Source organism: Monopterus albus, unplaced genomic scaffold (genome assembly GCF_001952655.1).
Source record: "Monopterus albus unplaced genomic scaffold, M_albus_1.0 scaffold199.1, whole genome shotgun sequence".
In the NCBI taxonomy this organism is placed as follows: Eukaryota; Metazoa; Chordata; class Actinopteri; order Synbranchiformes; family Synbranchidae; genus Monopterus; species Monopterus albus.
The window spans coordinates 372,007-385,732 of NW_018128079.1; the positions used below are offsets into that span (position 1 = coordinate 372,007).

Below are 13,726 nucleotides of genomic sequence, written 5' to 3' on the forward strand. Positions count from 1 at the left end.
ACCCGAAAACATCATGTCTCAGTCAATCAAGGGCACAGATGTATAATAATAGTTATTAGCACAACTTAGTTAAAGAACTGCATGTTTAAACTTGATCATGCTGTTTTCCAGCTGTTAACTGTGGCACAAGTAAGTTGCCTGCCAAAACAGTGGAAGGGGGACTATACTAATTTTACTCACTAAAGTCTATTTACATACAGTATCTTAGGGGCCTGTAAACAGTGATAAGTGGGGGGAGAGAGTTGTATAGATCCCCTTTGTGGTTCTGAAAGAGCATCAGCAGGATCTGAAGGCTAAATTTGAAAATGAAAAAATATTGCTTGGGGCACCTGGTTTAGAAAAATAAATTTTCCTTAGCTTTCCTTCATCCATCCCTCTTTCTCCTTGCACCAGTCTCTCTCCCTTCACTTCCATTTTCCCTGTCTCATTTAATATTTAATCCATCTCATACCTGTAAGTGCCTGAGGCTCAAAGTACTAGGCTCAAGTGATAAAGACACACAGAACCTATGATCATTCTCCTTTTTCCTGGCCTTATATTTATCTGTCCTGTATAATGTTACACCATTAAACCTTTGATAGTGAATTATACCTCAACAGTTTTAATGTCATAACATTGCAGCTACACTCACATTACACCTGGTTCTCACATAGGGAAATCTCTATTTCTGACATTTATTTTTTGTGACTGCGAGCACAGTCAGATGCTACAAACATCCCAACACAGATTAAACCTGTTAAATGGATCTGGTGCCAATACATGCTAGAACACAGACATACGTAGAGAAAAGGGAGATTATACTCAAACACCAAGAGGATAGAATACATTCAGCACAAGCTATTATGTTACAGATCCTGAACTTGTCTTTCAACATTTCAATCAAACCATGCTGCTCTGAAGTACAGTAAAGAAGTAAGAAAGCTGAAAATAGCTCTGTATGTACTTTTCTGCTGAAACTCTGAGAGAAAATTAATTAGTAAAAGTTGGCTCAGAGTTAAAGTTTGTCCAGTCATTGACATAATGCATAATAACACTTACAAACTACATCCAATTCACTTCTAACTGAGTCAACTGAAAACTTTTGGCTATGATATATTGATAGATATATTACGTTTTGAATTTCAGTTCTCCTGTTCCTGAATGAAGGCCCACATGGAATACCTGCATTGCAGAATGATTTTATGAGGATGACTGGCTTGATTGAATTTGTGCACAGAATTGCCCAGATGGCTCCGTATGCTGCAGCTTAAACCAATGATGTGTGAATGACTTAATGACTGATCAAAAACAAAGAGATTTTTATTGCCTGTGTCTCAGTAAAATGTGAACATGTTTGAAGCATCTGAAGACTTTAGGTTAGGCTTTAATGTTGTGTGTGTGCACAGTAGCCCTGCTCTGTTGGCTTTTCCCTCCACAGTGTTGCATGGATTTGCATCTCATTGAGAAGGTTTATCAGTTAAAGAAGCTACTTTCTCTGTGAGTAGCTCCAAAAAGCCTCTGCAATAGCCCGTTAGAACCAAAACAACAGCAAGTCTTTTCCCCATTAATGTCCCTGCATCTAGTCAACTGAAAAAGATAAACAATAAAAGATAAAATTCTCATTTTTCTCCCCGTAGTCGCCTCTGAGGCTACAGTACATATAACAAAAGGAAAACCCATAAACTGGATGGATCAACAAGGAGAACAGCATATGGATATAACATACATATAAATCATATTGGAACAAGTCCTGTAGATATAAAACAGTCAGCCTGCATCTGTCATTTGTTAAATCACCTGCAAGTTTTTGACAGATTGGAGAAATCCCATTAGCCTAAGTAACTGAAGTGAGGCACTGATCTCGCCAGGAACTGACAAACGGCACAAACGGCACAAAGACACAAATACATGCACAGTATGAGCATTTTCAAACACAAATATATTGTAGCGCTGGTGCCCGAGAGACACTTGGTGGGGCTGCCCCAGAATGTCAAGGGGAGAAGCACCTGAACGGATCCCCCATAATGCCCTACTGGCAGTTGGACTTGGCGGGACCTGTGTGTTTGTTCCCGTGTTCTGTTGTTACTGTGCGGTTGCCAGAGGGGAGAAATAAAAGAGAAAAAGACAAGCTCTGTTCTCTGACTCCTTTTCATACTGTAAATTTCCCTCCCAGGATCAATAAACTCTTATTCTGTATTTTATTCATTTCATTCTGAAAAGTAACTAGTAACTAAAATGCAGTGAGTACAAAGTACAATATTTTTCCTCGAAATGTAGTGAAGTGTGAAGTAGCAGAAAATGAAAATTTTTAAAGTACAGATACCTCAAAATTGTAGTTAAGTTCAATACTTGAGTAAATCTATTTAGTTAATTTCCACCACTGGTATTCAACATTTTTGGGTTTGAAACATTCCACAGTGTGTCTGAGGAGGACAAATATTTTCTTCAGGTAGGGTGGAAGTTAAAATTCTGAAATTAACTGAGTAAAATTGCTGTAATAAATTTGAATGCTAAATGTAAAATGACAGAACTGGAGCAAAAGGGGCAGCTCAAAAAAAGAGTTGGGAGTAATGGTAATGAGAAATTCCCCTTGAGGTACAGTTTCTGAATAAATGATGGATTGTATCATACAATATTGATAGGCGGGGGTACTAAAAGGAATAGTTCATCACTTTGGAAATATGCCTTTTCTACTTTTTTTCCAATAGTTAGATGAGAAGGTCATGTCAGTGTGCTAAGTATAGAGCTGGGAGGTGAATAGCTTAGCTTAGCTGTACCATAAAGACTGGAATTATGAGGGAAACCTCTAAAACTCTAAGACTTACTAATTAACAGTATTTTGTAAAAACAACAGTTTTTGGTATAAGGGACCAGAATGGCAAACTTCCAGAAGTTGTGTCCTCATCATGAGGTTTCCAAGCAATAAGCACATTGTCAGAGACAGAAATGCTGAGTGAATGGACAAATGAACAAGAAATTGTTCCAGCACATAAAACTGTCTAATGTAAAAAAAAAAAAGAAAAGAAGAAGCTATTTTTAGATTACTGTTTGTGCAAGCAATCCTCACCTAAGTCTTGTAAAAGACATCCTACAGTAAATGACTTCTGATCACATTTGGATACATTTTTCTTAATCTGAGAGAAATGGGCAGAGCCAATGGGGTGGCCAGAATTTGACTGTGCACATCTCTAGAGTCAAAACGTGATGCTTGTCAGTATTACTGAATAAAAAAAATAAAAACAATGGCAAATTATCTTAAACACAGCTAACATTTTTCTGATGCTTTATAATGTATATTAGTCAAAATAGTTTTATTTTGTATTATGCATGCAGCGTGATAGTTGCATTTATGTCTCTGATTGTGCTGTTGTGGAGTACTTGGTATGATTTGCTTCAGTTGGGGGGGCCACTATGCAGCAGTAATGTCCCCAGCCTGGAGTAAATAATGAATGCAGCCAAAGTACCATGTGGCTCATTTTACACAAAATAAACCATTAGATTCTTAATAATGTATGGCTTATTATTTCATAAAACTAGAGGTTTAATTTACCTTGTATATGTATTTCAAATGTGCCATCCACCTGTGGGTTTGTACCCCAGCCTGGCCACCACGTCCAAAATTCTGCCCCTGCTGAGAGAAGGAGAGAGATAACAAACTGAAGCTGGGATGTTTGTAGTAGTTTGGACTTTGGTTCTCTGTACATTTACAGCAAGTCAGCAGTAACCACAAATCACGCACAAACTACAAGTCATTGATTAACTGTTTCATTTCAATTAAATATCGGCCCAGTAGCCCAGTAAACTCAGTTCCAGTCAACTGCAGTACATTGCATGAGGATGAATGAAGATAAATCTGCCCAGTCTCTGTCCTATTGTTCTTTAAACTTTAGTCTGGTTGCTGTGAGTGTAGGTCATGCGATTACATTCAGCTATTCTGTCTCCATTTCTTTCCCAGGCATTCATTCATTCATTCCTTGCCAAGTTCACCAGGATGATACTGAGCAAGGAAACAGTTCGCTCTCATCTGCAGTGAAGCAGAACAGCCATGAGATGATCAATATCTCTGAAGAACCAATATTGTGTGTAGATCCCCTGGGCTACATCCCAAGATACAGTTCTGCAAAAACAAATGGCCTAATTCTGTTGATATTGAATATATGGTATAAAGTGAATGAAAAAATTAAAACTGACTGTAACTTTACGAGATGACAAACTCTTGCCACCTGACTTTACCTCAAACACATGCCTCACACTCATAGAAAGAATCAGCTTAGCATTCTTGCTTTTGCTGAAATGAAGCCTCCAGCATCCAAATAGTTCACACCTTTAAATGCCTTCACAGCAAAACACCTTTAAAGGCCTATTCTCTTATTCTCTCTCTGTAGTACCTGATTTCACCCCTTTTCATCTCAGTAGCACTTCTTTGTCTCTAGTCAACGCAGCCTAGAATGCAATTCACAGTCTCTAAATGTACGCCTGCCGCTTCTCCCCTATTTCTTTAATCTAAGCACCAAATACCATGGGACAGATTGCAGCTAAAACATATGAGAGAAACAGTCTCTGGGTTTCCAGACTTAAAGAGGTAGTAACCCAATCTCTGGGTATAATAAACTCTCTCTGGATGATACTGTACTTACGCTCCTAAATCTGATATTCCTATTGCTGCTGGACATGATGCTGAGGTGACTTTCTGTGAAGGAACCCCTCGCCCCCATCCACTTATCTCCCTCAGCCTTCTTTAGTTTTTAGAAAATCCTTTTTTTGTGGGTACTCATAATCTCATCCAAGCAGATCCATCATTGCCAATGAGACCATTTATGCAGGAAAAGGCCCTTAAGGTGATTCTGTAATATGAAAAGTTTTCTTTTTTATTACTGCCGAGCACCGGGTCTGCCTTCTTTCAGCATTTTCCACACAGTAACGTAAAAACAAAAAAAGCATTTAGACATCTGTCATTTGGGAACAGTGTACAGCTACCACTCTTCTTAACATCCGTACCCCACTGTTTTATTGTTCATTCTGCCCCATGCATTTGTTTTTATGTACATATATTTCAAATTCACCTTGGTTGTTGTTTGCACTATCCAGTTAGAGGCTAAAGTGCATCTGTGGTACTGGTGCTTACTGTGCACAATGACAATGAAGCTGCTTGTTTTTTCATTAATCACATGGCATCCCTTAACATTTATTGTGTCTTTGGAGAGTCCTTAAACGTGCAGAATGAGATCCAGTTTTGTCAGAGCCAAAACCTCTTTCATAGTTCAAATGAGTACGCAAGTGTATATTATACTACAGTATAATCTGTAACAAATTTACCCTACTACACTACCAAACACCCACATGCTACATCATATTTGTTTTGTACTGGTGATTACCGGTACATCAGTGCACTCACACACTTAACAGCAGCTCCATGTGCTTTTTGCTGACAATCAACCACCTGGTTCTCTCTCACTCTGCCCCCATGTTCCTCGACTCTACTGTCAGCTCCATCGCCATGCCTCTCAGGGACCTTACTTTCACCCAGCAGTCAGGGGTGGTTTGCTTTGTAGCCTGCTGTCTTCTGAAACCTGCTGATCTAAAATACCTTGCCAAGGCCTCCACCCTCCCAATGAACCCCTGACCAAGCAACAACAGCAAAACAAGGACAACTCTCATTGTTCACTTCTTCATTTGGATGCTGAGGTAAAGTTGGCCTGTCTTCCAGTGTCCAACTTCATACTAGGTGAATGAGTGGGATATACCATAAGTGTATTGTTTCACTGTTTGAATAGGATTTAAAGGCTCAAATACTTCAACACAAGGAGAAATGCAAGCTGCCACATGCTGGCGGAGCACATTTAGTGGGACACAGTCACAGCTGTGAATGCTCTATTTAATGACACACACTGAAAAAAAACACACTTATCCCATTGCTAAGGCCTTTTAGTGGGTCACCCGACTGTAATCAAGTGAAAGTGAACAAAATATTTTTCATTACTCTGCTTCACTACCTATTTCTTTCATATTTCCCTGTATATTATATCTTAATACAAAGGCTGTCCATTGTCAGTAGGTGTGATTTAGCTTTACCTGCTCTCTTGTGCCCCCTGGTGGTAGACAAAACACTTAAACTCAGTGTTGTTTTACAGGTTGTTTATACTTGTTTGAAGTATTTTGAAAGGGTCAGAGGTCATGGGTCTGATAACCATACATGTGGGCTCTGGATATTAGGTAAAAGCCCTTCTGTGGTGTTTGTGTAGTTTTGTTTGGGTTTTAAATGGCATGAAATAAGGAGCCAAGAATTACAGTCATTACAGTTTACAGAGAAGGGTGTGCTCAGAGATCATCTTTAGATTATTTTCTGGTTTGTCAGTGTGAAAACTATTTATAAATCAAGGTTAAAGCCTTTTTAATGGCACTGTAAACTAACAGTCGATTAGAAATTCATGTGGCTGTGATTTATTTGCCATAAACTCCCATAAATGTTGAATACGTTGCAGCTGCAAGAGATCTAATTGCCTATGAGTCCGCCTGACTTGAAATTTTGAACAATCCATCCCTGCACACACATCATTTCCGACAAAATGACACAATAAAGGATTGTGTTGTCTTAATGGAGATGAACCTCTTTTGTTGCTTTCTGGGTGTTTTTGGATTTACATAAAATATTGTCCACTATTCACATTCATGTGTACCAACAATTACTGGAATAAAAGTTGAAAACTGATGAAATGCACGATGTTGCCTCAAGACTTAAACTAAGACATGTCTAACATGCAAATGTATAATTCTTCAAAATAAAAGTTCAAAATTGAAAAATTTCCAATTTTGACTCAAATTTTAAAACAATTTTCAAGCAACCTAACCTCTCACTGAACTCCTCCAAGGACTTTGCAAACATGTTATATATCACTTGGAGGGTTGCATTTCTCTGAGGTATGAAAATTATTAACGGCAGTACAACTCAGACACTGCAGCCACTTCACTGCATCAAGGTGGAAATGAAAGGTAATCTTCAGTTAATAGAAAGTTAAAAATTGTCAGGGTAAGAAGTTATCATGATAGCAGGTGCACTTATACTAAGTTTGTGTGCAAGGTAACACAACTGCATTATTTTGCATGGCATTGTGTTTGGGTTTTTTGTTTGCAGTCTAATCAGGTTAATTGACATGCATGTGGTTGTAGTGTGGTAGGAAACTAGAGCACCCAGAGAAAACCCACACAGGTACCGAGAGATGATGTTTCTCTGAGGCTGCAGTGCTAATCACTGAGCCACCAGTGTCACCCTGGAAGAGGAGATGGAGGTCTGAGAGTGGAGAATAAGGAGGTGAGGGGAGGAGGTCCAATACCCTATTACTTCTTTACCCCCTCCCTTCACCTCTTTACCCTCCACCCTCAGACCTCACCCCATCCCCCACCCAGACCCCCCTCCCTCCCTTTTGACCACCTCCTCCCTCCAATCATCCCAAGTTCAGCATCAAAAGTTGGAATGATGGGAGGAGGTATTTGAGGGTGAGGAAGGATGGGAGGGGAGAAATCTGGGTGGGGTGACAATGACCCCACTCCGCCCTTCTCTACCACAGCTTGGGTGTGCACACATGTGAGCCATATCATCCTTTCAAATACAGCAACATAATTGTAATGTCCTTAAGTCAGTGGTCATTGGTTAAGTTTCCACAGCTCATTCTTGCCCTTGCCCAAATGTCTGGATAGGATTTGGTTATGTAATAAAGTTATACCATCAGCCAATCAGACATCAAATTATGTGCAAATTTGTTATTTTAATGTATATACAAATGCAAATTTTTAAAAAATGTCCCATTATTAAAATACAGAGGACTGTGTGGCTTTGATGAGGGTGTTTTCCTGAGTTATCTAGTCTGCACAAACATCAGCCAAAACATAAATGCCATTGTAGGATCACTGCTGTAATGAAACAACATTCAAATAGTGAGGTTACAAATTGCTGACACAACCTCCTTGTGCAGAGAAATTTGGGGGCGGCTGTGGCTCAGGAGGTAGAGCGGGTCGTTTCCTAACCAGAGGATTAGCGGTTCGATTCCCGGCTTGTCCAGTCAACATGTCGAGGTGTCCTTCAGCAAGACACTGAACTCCCGGTGATGTCACCGGTGTGTGAGTGCTTGGGAGTGCGAATGGGTGAATGGCCGAATAACCAGCATTGGATTGTAAAAAACATTGTGTAGCATTATTTATTGACCTCTCTAAGGCTTTTGATACTGTGGATCATGTATTACTGATTAACTCGTTGTTAAGGATTGGTTTGTCGGAGGGAGCGATCCCTTGGTTTAGGAATTATCTTTCAAATAGGAGGCAAGCTGTCCAATTGGGAGGTTCTTCCTCGTCTTTTTTAGAAATATTAAAAGGGGTGCCGCAAGGCTCGGTCCTTGGACCAATTTTATTTTCTATTTATATTAACAATGTGTGTGATAATCTTACAAATGCTATGTATCACTTTTATGCGGATGACACAGTAATTTATTGTTGCTCTTCTACACTTGCCCAGGCGGCAAAATGCTTACAACATGCATTTGACATTGTTCAGTTTCGCCTACGGTCACTGAAGTTGGTTATAAAAATGATGACAGACCTGAAGAAAACGTGTATGGTGATGTTACATAAGGTACAAATAAATAAGGACAAGATGCAAAGTAAGGCACTTGAGTAATGTGTTGATTAAAAAAACAAAATAAAAAATGAACATTTCCATTTGGACATCAGACACAATACTACAGTTGGCCTCACAGACTGATAACCCCACCATGAAAGTCATAATCAACCAGTCAATATGGCAGTGTAGTCCATAATGAGTCAGTCTAACAGATCCAAGAAATTAAACAATGTCTTGCACATATCTTCTCCCTTTTTTGACAACATTAATGTGGAGTGTAGTAAAGGTTCACTAAGGTTATCCACCTCTACAGTATATTTGTAAAATGTAGTGCACCCTCTGCTGGCATAAAACTTTATCATGTTAATTGGCATTAGACTTGACCAAGTTCAATGAAAATAGCCCGTTCAAAAAAGGTACATATGAATGGATACCACATCTCAGGGGGAAAAACTGATTCTACCTGCAGTGATTGTCGACAACCCTGAGAAGTACAAGAGCTGAGGAACTCAAATGAAAACAGAAAAGTCATCCGTCAGCCACTCTGTAAATCAGTCAGGGTTCAAAGTCAACTCCAAACCTAAAGAAAACCTAAGACACATGAGAACAACCATACGAAATAAAACTTTAGCAACTCAAATCAAAATAGTATAAAAACAGTGAATAAACATCAACATTCTAGTGTACAAAAATGGCAGAGCTCAAGCTTGAAACAGTGAACTACATTTCTATTACTACCATGACGAGGCACTACGACCAACACAAGCACCTGTCTGCTGGAGTTCATGAACAAACGGAAACAGCAAGCAAACAACTCAAAGTTCCAACACTGAACTTAACAGTTTGCAGTGCCTCAGAAGTTGACAATGCCTGCACGCTTCTGTTTGTCAAATCAGGACGTTTGAGTTGAAATTACTACTTTGATGAGCAAGATCACATTGTTGTTTTAACATTACATACCACTGCTAAAGACCTATCTTTATGTATTTTTAGTGTTCAGAGCAACATTCAGCAAAAGCTTGCTAAAGGTCAGAAATTAAGACATCTGGATTGATTTGATGTACCGCTTTTAAAAATTAAATCTGAAAAATACTTTGCTGGTTTGAAAGAAATTTGACCAAAGTCATCCATGTTTACAAAATCTTCAGGATCACTGTGACATTTCATTATCTTCCCCAATTTACCTAATTATATCTGATGTAGGAACTCAGGCAAAACATAGTTTGTGACAAATTTTAACTCCTGTCCCAAAATGTTAAGGCATTACTGTACAACCTGTCATTATTTTATATCTGATTAGTCAACACTTACAATTCCCTTAAACAAAAACATCAATAAAAACTAATTCACACAAATAAATCCATCTCCAGCACCATATCCTGAAGCACAAGGCACACATTGTTGTGTTCTTTATGTATACAAGAAATTAGAAGTGTGCAGTAGTGTAGCTCATGGTACAACTAAGTATGACAGGCAGCAAAACTAGTGGCACACAGCCATGAGGTAAATCCCAATTTCCTTATTTTATCATTCTTCACCCCTTGATCCTCGCTCAAACCAGAAATTCGTCAGGAGTGAGGATGCTGCCATGAGCAAGGATACATGAGTATCTGTGGACAGACACACCCCTTTAGGGGAAATCAGTTGGTGACTGGACACCTCAGACAGAGGTTAGATGGAAAAGAAGCCTAATGTCTCTTACACACGTTTCCTCAATTCCTCTCACTACACATCTTCTGCTCGTATTTTTTCCTTGCATCTTATGTAAACAGGACTAAGGCTCAAGGAAAAGATGCACTTAAGGGAACTGGGATTTAGCCATGGTGTATGTACAGTGTGTGTCTGTTTGTTAGCTTCACCCAGGTAAGAAATGAACCAAATGTGTCGAGAAAACACTGAGTCACAGCAGTCGGTGCCTCCTGCCTGATCTTTCAGGACTAGGATCACACTTCTTCAAAGAAGGCCATCTGAGACATGTATGCAGAGTTTCGCTGCAAAACAAGACAAGTGTGATCAGTTTGAGAGAGAAGTAGAGGTGGCCCGAATCGCTATAATGAAATGTTTGTGGTTAGAAACTCAGAGACAAGTATGCTGTTATGAAATTAATACCGTCCATAACAACAAATTCATATGCTCCACATCTTTGAACATTTGGCTGTTTTGGCTCATTTTTGCCTTTATTTACAGGCCTGTGGAATAGTCACTGTCTTTACTAGGCATGCTAAATATTGTTATTTTCAGGATGAGCCAGCAAAAACTCAGAAATACAGTCATTTGGTGTTGGCTTAGGTTCTAGGATGGTTTTTATTAAAAAAAAAGTTTTATGCAACTTCAAAATTGCTTGGGAACTTAATCTTTATGTTATGTACTCAAAGGTTTGCAAAAAAAAAGGCAAATATGAATGTTTGTGCTCTGGGTATATCTGACAACACAATCATCAGTAAAACTAATAACACTAGTAACTACAGAGGCGTCAGAGAGTGCAAACTTCTGCCAAGGCAACTCACTGTCCCCACAATGCCATTCTACGTTAAAGCGATATCCACTTGATAGTGTGACCCTCACTACCCCTAGCATACTGAATCACAGTGATATCATTATTAGTCTGAATGACATTCAAGAAAAACAATACATCAGTAATAGCGGTCTTCTTCAGAATCTAGCTCAGATCTGCTCAGTCAGCAGAGTTTCAGCTAGAATCTGATCTTAGCTGCAAGTCTGCTGCATTATTTAATCTCATAGTAGCAAATTTTCCATGAGCCCTATAACTTTGAACATTCTGGATCAGCAGATCTGGAATATTATTTGGATCCAAATCATACTTTACTGTGTGGCTGATCTCACGTAGATGTTCTCTTGCATTGTTTGTCAAAGCATTGTAGGCAAAAATACTGAAATTGGCCGTATCTCACAATGGTGAAGAATCCTATAAAAAAAAATCCCTGGATCCTGATGATGACCTGGATCAGGATCAAAATGTAATTGATTGGACTGTCATACCCTACCTTTCCAAAAGATGTCATCAAAATCCATTCACTACTTTTTGAGTGACAGTATGTTGTGAACAAACCAATCAACAAACCAACAAGTGAAAACAAAGATGATCTGGTGAAGTGACCACACGTACGTTGCTGTGAGGTATGTAGACAGGTTCCTGGACATAGCCCCTCGCTTCACTGCGGAGACTGTAAAGCCCGGCCTGCTGCTGCTGCTCCTCCAGCTTCAGAGACTCGACCTCTGACTTCAGCTCCTTCAGTTGATCCTGCAGGTGTTTACTCTTCTCCATGTATTCAAGCCTGTATAAATAATATCTGACAAGATATAAACAAGCAGAGGACAAACTGTCTTTCAAAACCATTGCAGGGAATTTAAACTCCAGCTCACCTCTCTCTTTCTATCTCCATAGACAGCCTTTTCATGTCAGAATCCTTAAAGTCGAGGCACGTAGATGTCGATTCATAGCCAAAGTTGGCTGCTTCAGGAGGAGCAGGTGGAGTAGAGTAAGCTGCTATCAGCTGGAAGAATGAAAAACAGATGTCAAAAAAGTGGACACACTTTTTGCATGTGGAACAAACAAGACAGAAAAAGCTACGTTTTTAAAAATACCCATGAACGTGTGAACAGGGCCTAATATATTACAGTCTTCTCGCACACAATGGAAAAGTGAAAGCACCATGAATTTTCACAGAATGTAACAGCAAGTCAAATGTTTTAGGAAAGTTGCAATTTTTTTTTTTTTTTTAAACAGGTTTCACTTTGAGCAACAACACAAACTAAGTAGAATTAAACATCTAATAAAGCCCAGCCTAATATAAAACATTTAAAACAGCTCCTGGCAGTGCACATCGTATCTATTTTCTTGTTTGGTGCTGCAGCCCTCTGGCCTTGTCTGTGGAAAACTGTAAAAATTACAATGGCTCCTTTTTTGTACAAGCTTGGCTGCTACAACGTCTCTGTAGCAAAAAAGTAACTTGTTTTTCCTTTTAAAAAAAGTGTGTGTATATGCTGCTGTTTCTGCTGTGTATAATAAAATGAAAAACTAATTTTATCTCAGCTTCATACAACCCACAGAGGAATGAATTCCCACTTCCTCTCTGCCACTTAAAGACATTGTGGGAAAAATATGAAACCAGTAACTAAAATAGAAAAAAATTAGACAATAGCTAGAGAAGTCCCCTCTAAAAATAACTCCTCAAGTGCACTGAACAGCACAGCAGGTAATACGGTCTCAGTATCGTCACCATACTGGGTATGTTGTTTTGGTGATCTCCAGCAGCTTCTGTTTGGCTCTCCGCTCAGCGTCCTTCGCCTCAGTCAGGTCCTGTTTCAGGTGATCTGCCTCCTTCAACCTGGAACCAGAGGTTTGGTTATTTCAAGGCTAACGAAAGACAGTAATGTCTTTGTAATGTACAGTACATGTTAGGAGTATTACAAACAGAATGTGGTTTTTTTAATTCCAGATACAGGGACTGATGATAATGGTCACTCTTGATGGCTGTTTTTACTGACCAACTGAATTTTTTAAAACTTATTATAGGAAAACAGCCATGAAATCCGAAAATATGATGGTGCGGAATTGTAGAGACACAAGATGACCACATTTCTGTAGCTCACTCCTCGTCTCTACTCGAAGCTAACAACTCAAGGCTATGTTAGTCATAAATAGTACAGCTATAAGTCAAGTGGCCTATTATACAGAAAATCATCAGCTGTTCCCCGACCCCCCTGGAAAACATCACCATCCCCTGCTGCCTCAGTAGAGCTAGAAGTATTATTAAGGACCCAACCCACCTTGGATACCACTTCTTTGAACTGTTACTTTTTGAGAGACAGTATAGGTCTGTCAAAATACATAGATTCTAGATTCAGAGACAGGCTTTTCTCCAAAGCCACATGCACTATAAACTCAAATATGCACTGAAGGGGCTTCTGTGTTACTGTTCAAAGACGTTCAAATACCAAGTACAATACAATAACACTATTACCATATGCAACTCATTTTTACTACAGAGCCCCAGAGGCTTTTTTTTTCTTTTCCTTTTTCATGCATTCATTTTCGACCGCTTAATCCTTGAACGGGGTCACGGGTGAGGGTGGGGGGAGCCAATCCCGGCCGGCAATCGGGCGAAGGCGGGT

At 39.3% G+C, this 13,726-nt stretch overlaps 1 protein-coding gene across 2 annotated transcripts in view; it reads right to left on the reverse strand.

The window, feature by feature from the left end:
- Positions 1-8,619: 8,619 nt before the first annotated feature.
- The window catches only part of nf2b (NF2, moesin-ezrin-radixin like (MERLIN) tumor suppressor b), a 13,122-nt gene continuing 8,015 nt past the window's right edge, over positions 8,620-13,726 (reverse strand). Inside the window, exons 14-17 of one of the 2 annotated variants that reach the window (XM_020618068.1) lie at positions 12,837-12,939; positions 11,975-12,105; positions 11,718-11,886; positions 8,620-10,581 (exon numbers count right to left, since the gene is read on the reverse strand). In XM_020618068.1, the coding sequence (XP_020473724.1) occupies positions 10,534-10,581; positions 11,718-11,886; positions 11,975-12,105; positions 12,837-12,939 (451 nt within the window). In that variant the 3' untranslated portion in view covers positions 8,620-10,533. Of the gene's footprint in view, positions 10,582-11,717; positions 11,902-11,974; positions 12,106-12,836; positions 12,940-13,726 lie in introns of both variants that reach the window. The other variant, XM_020618066.1, reaches the window with a different exon arrangement.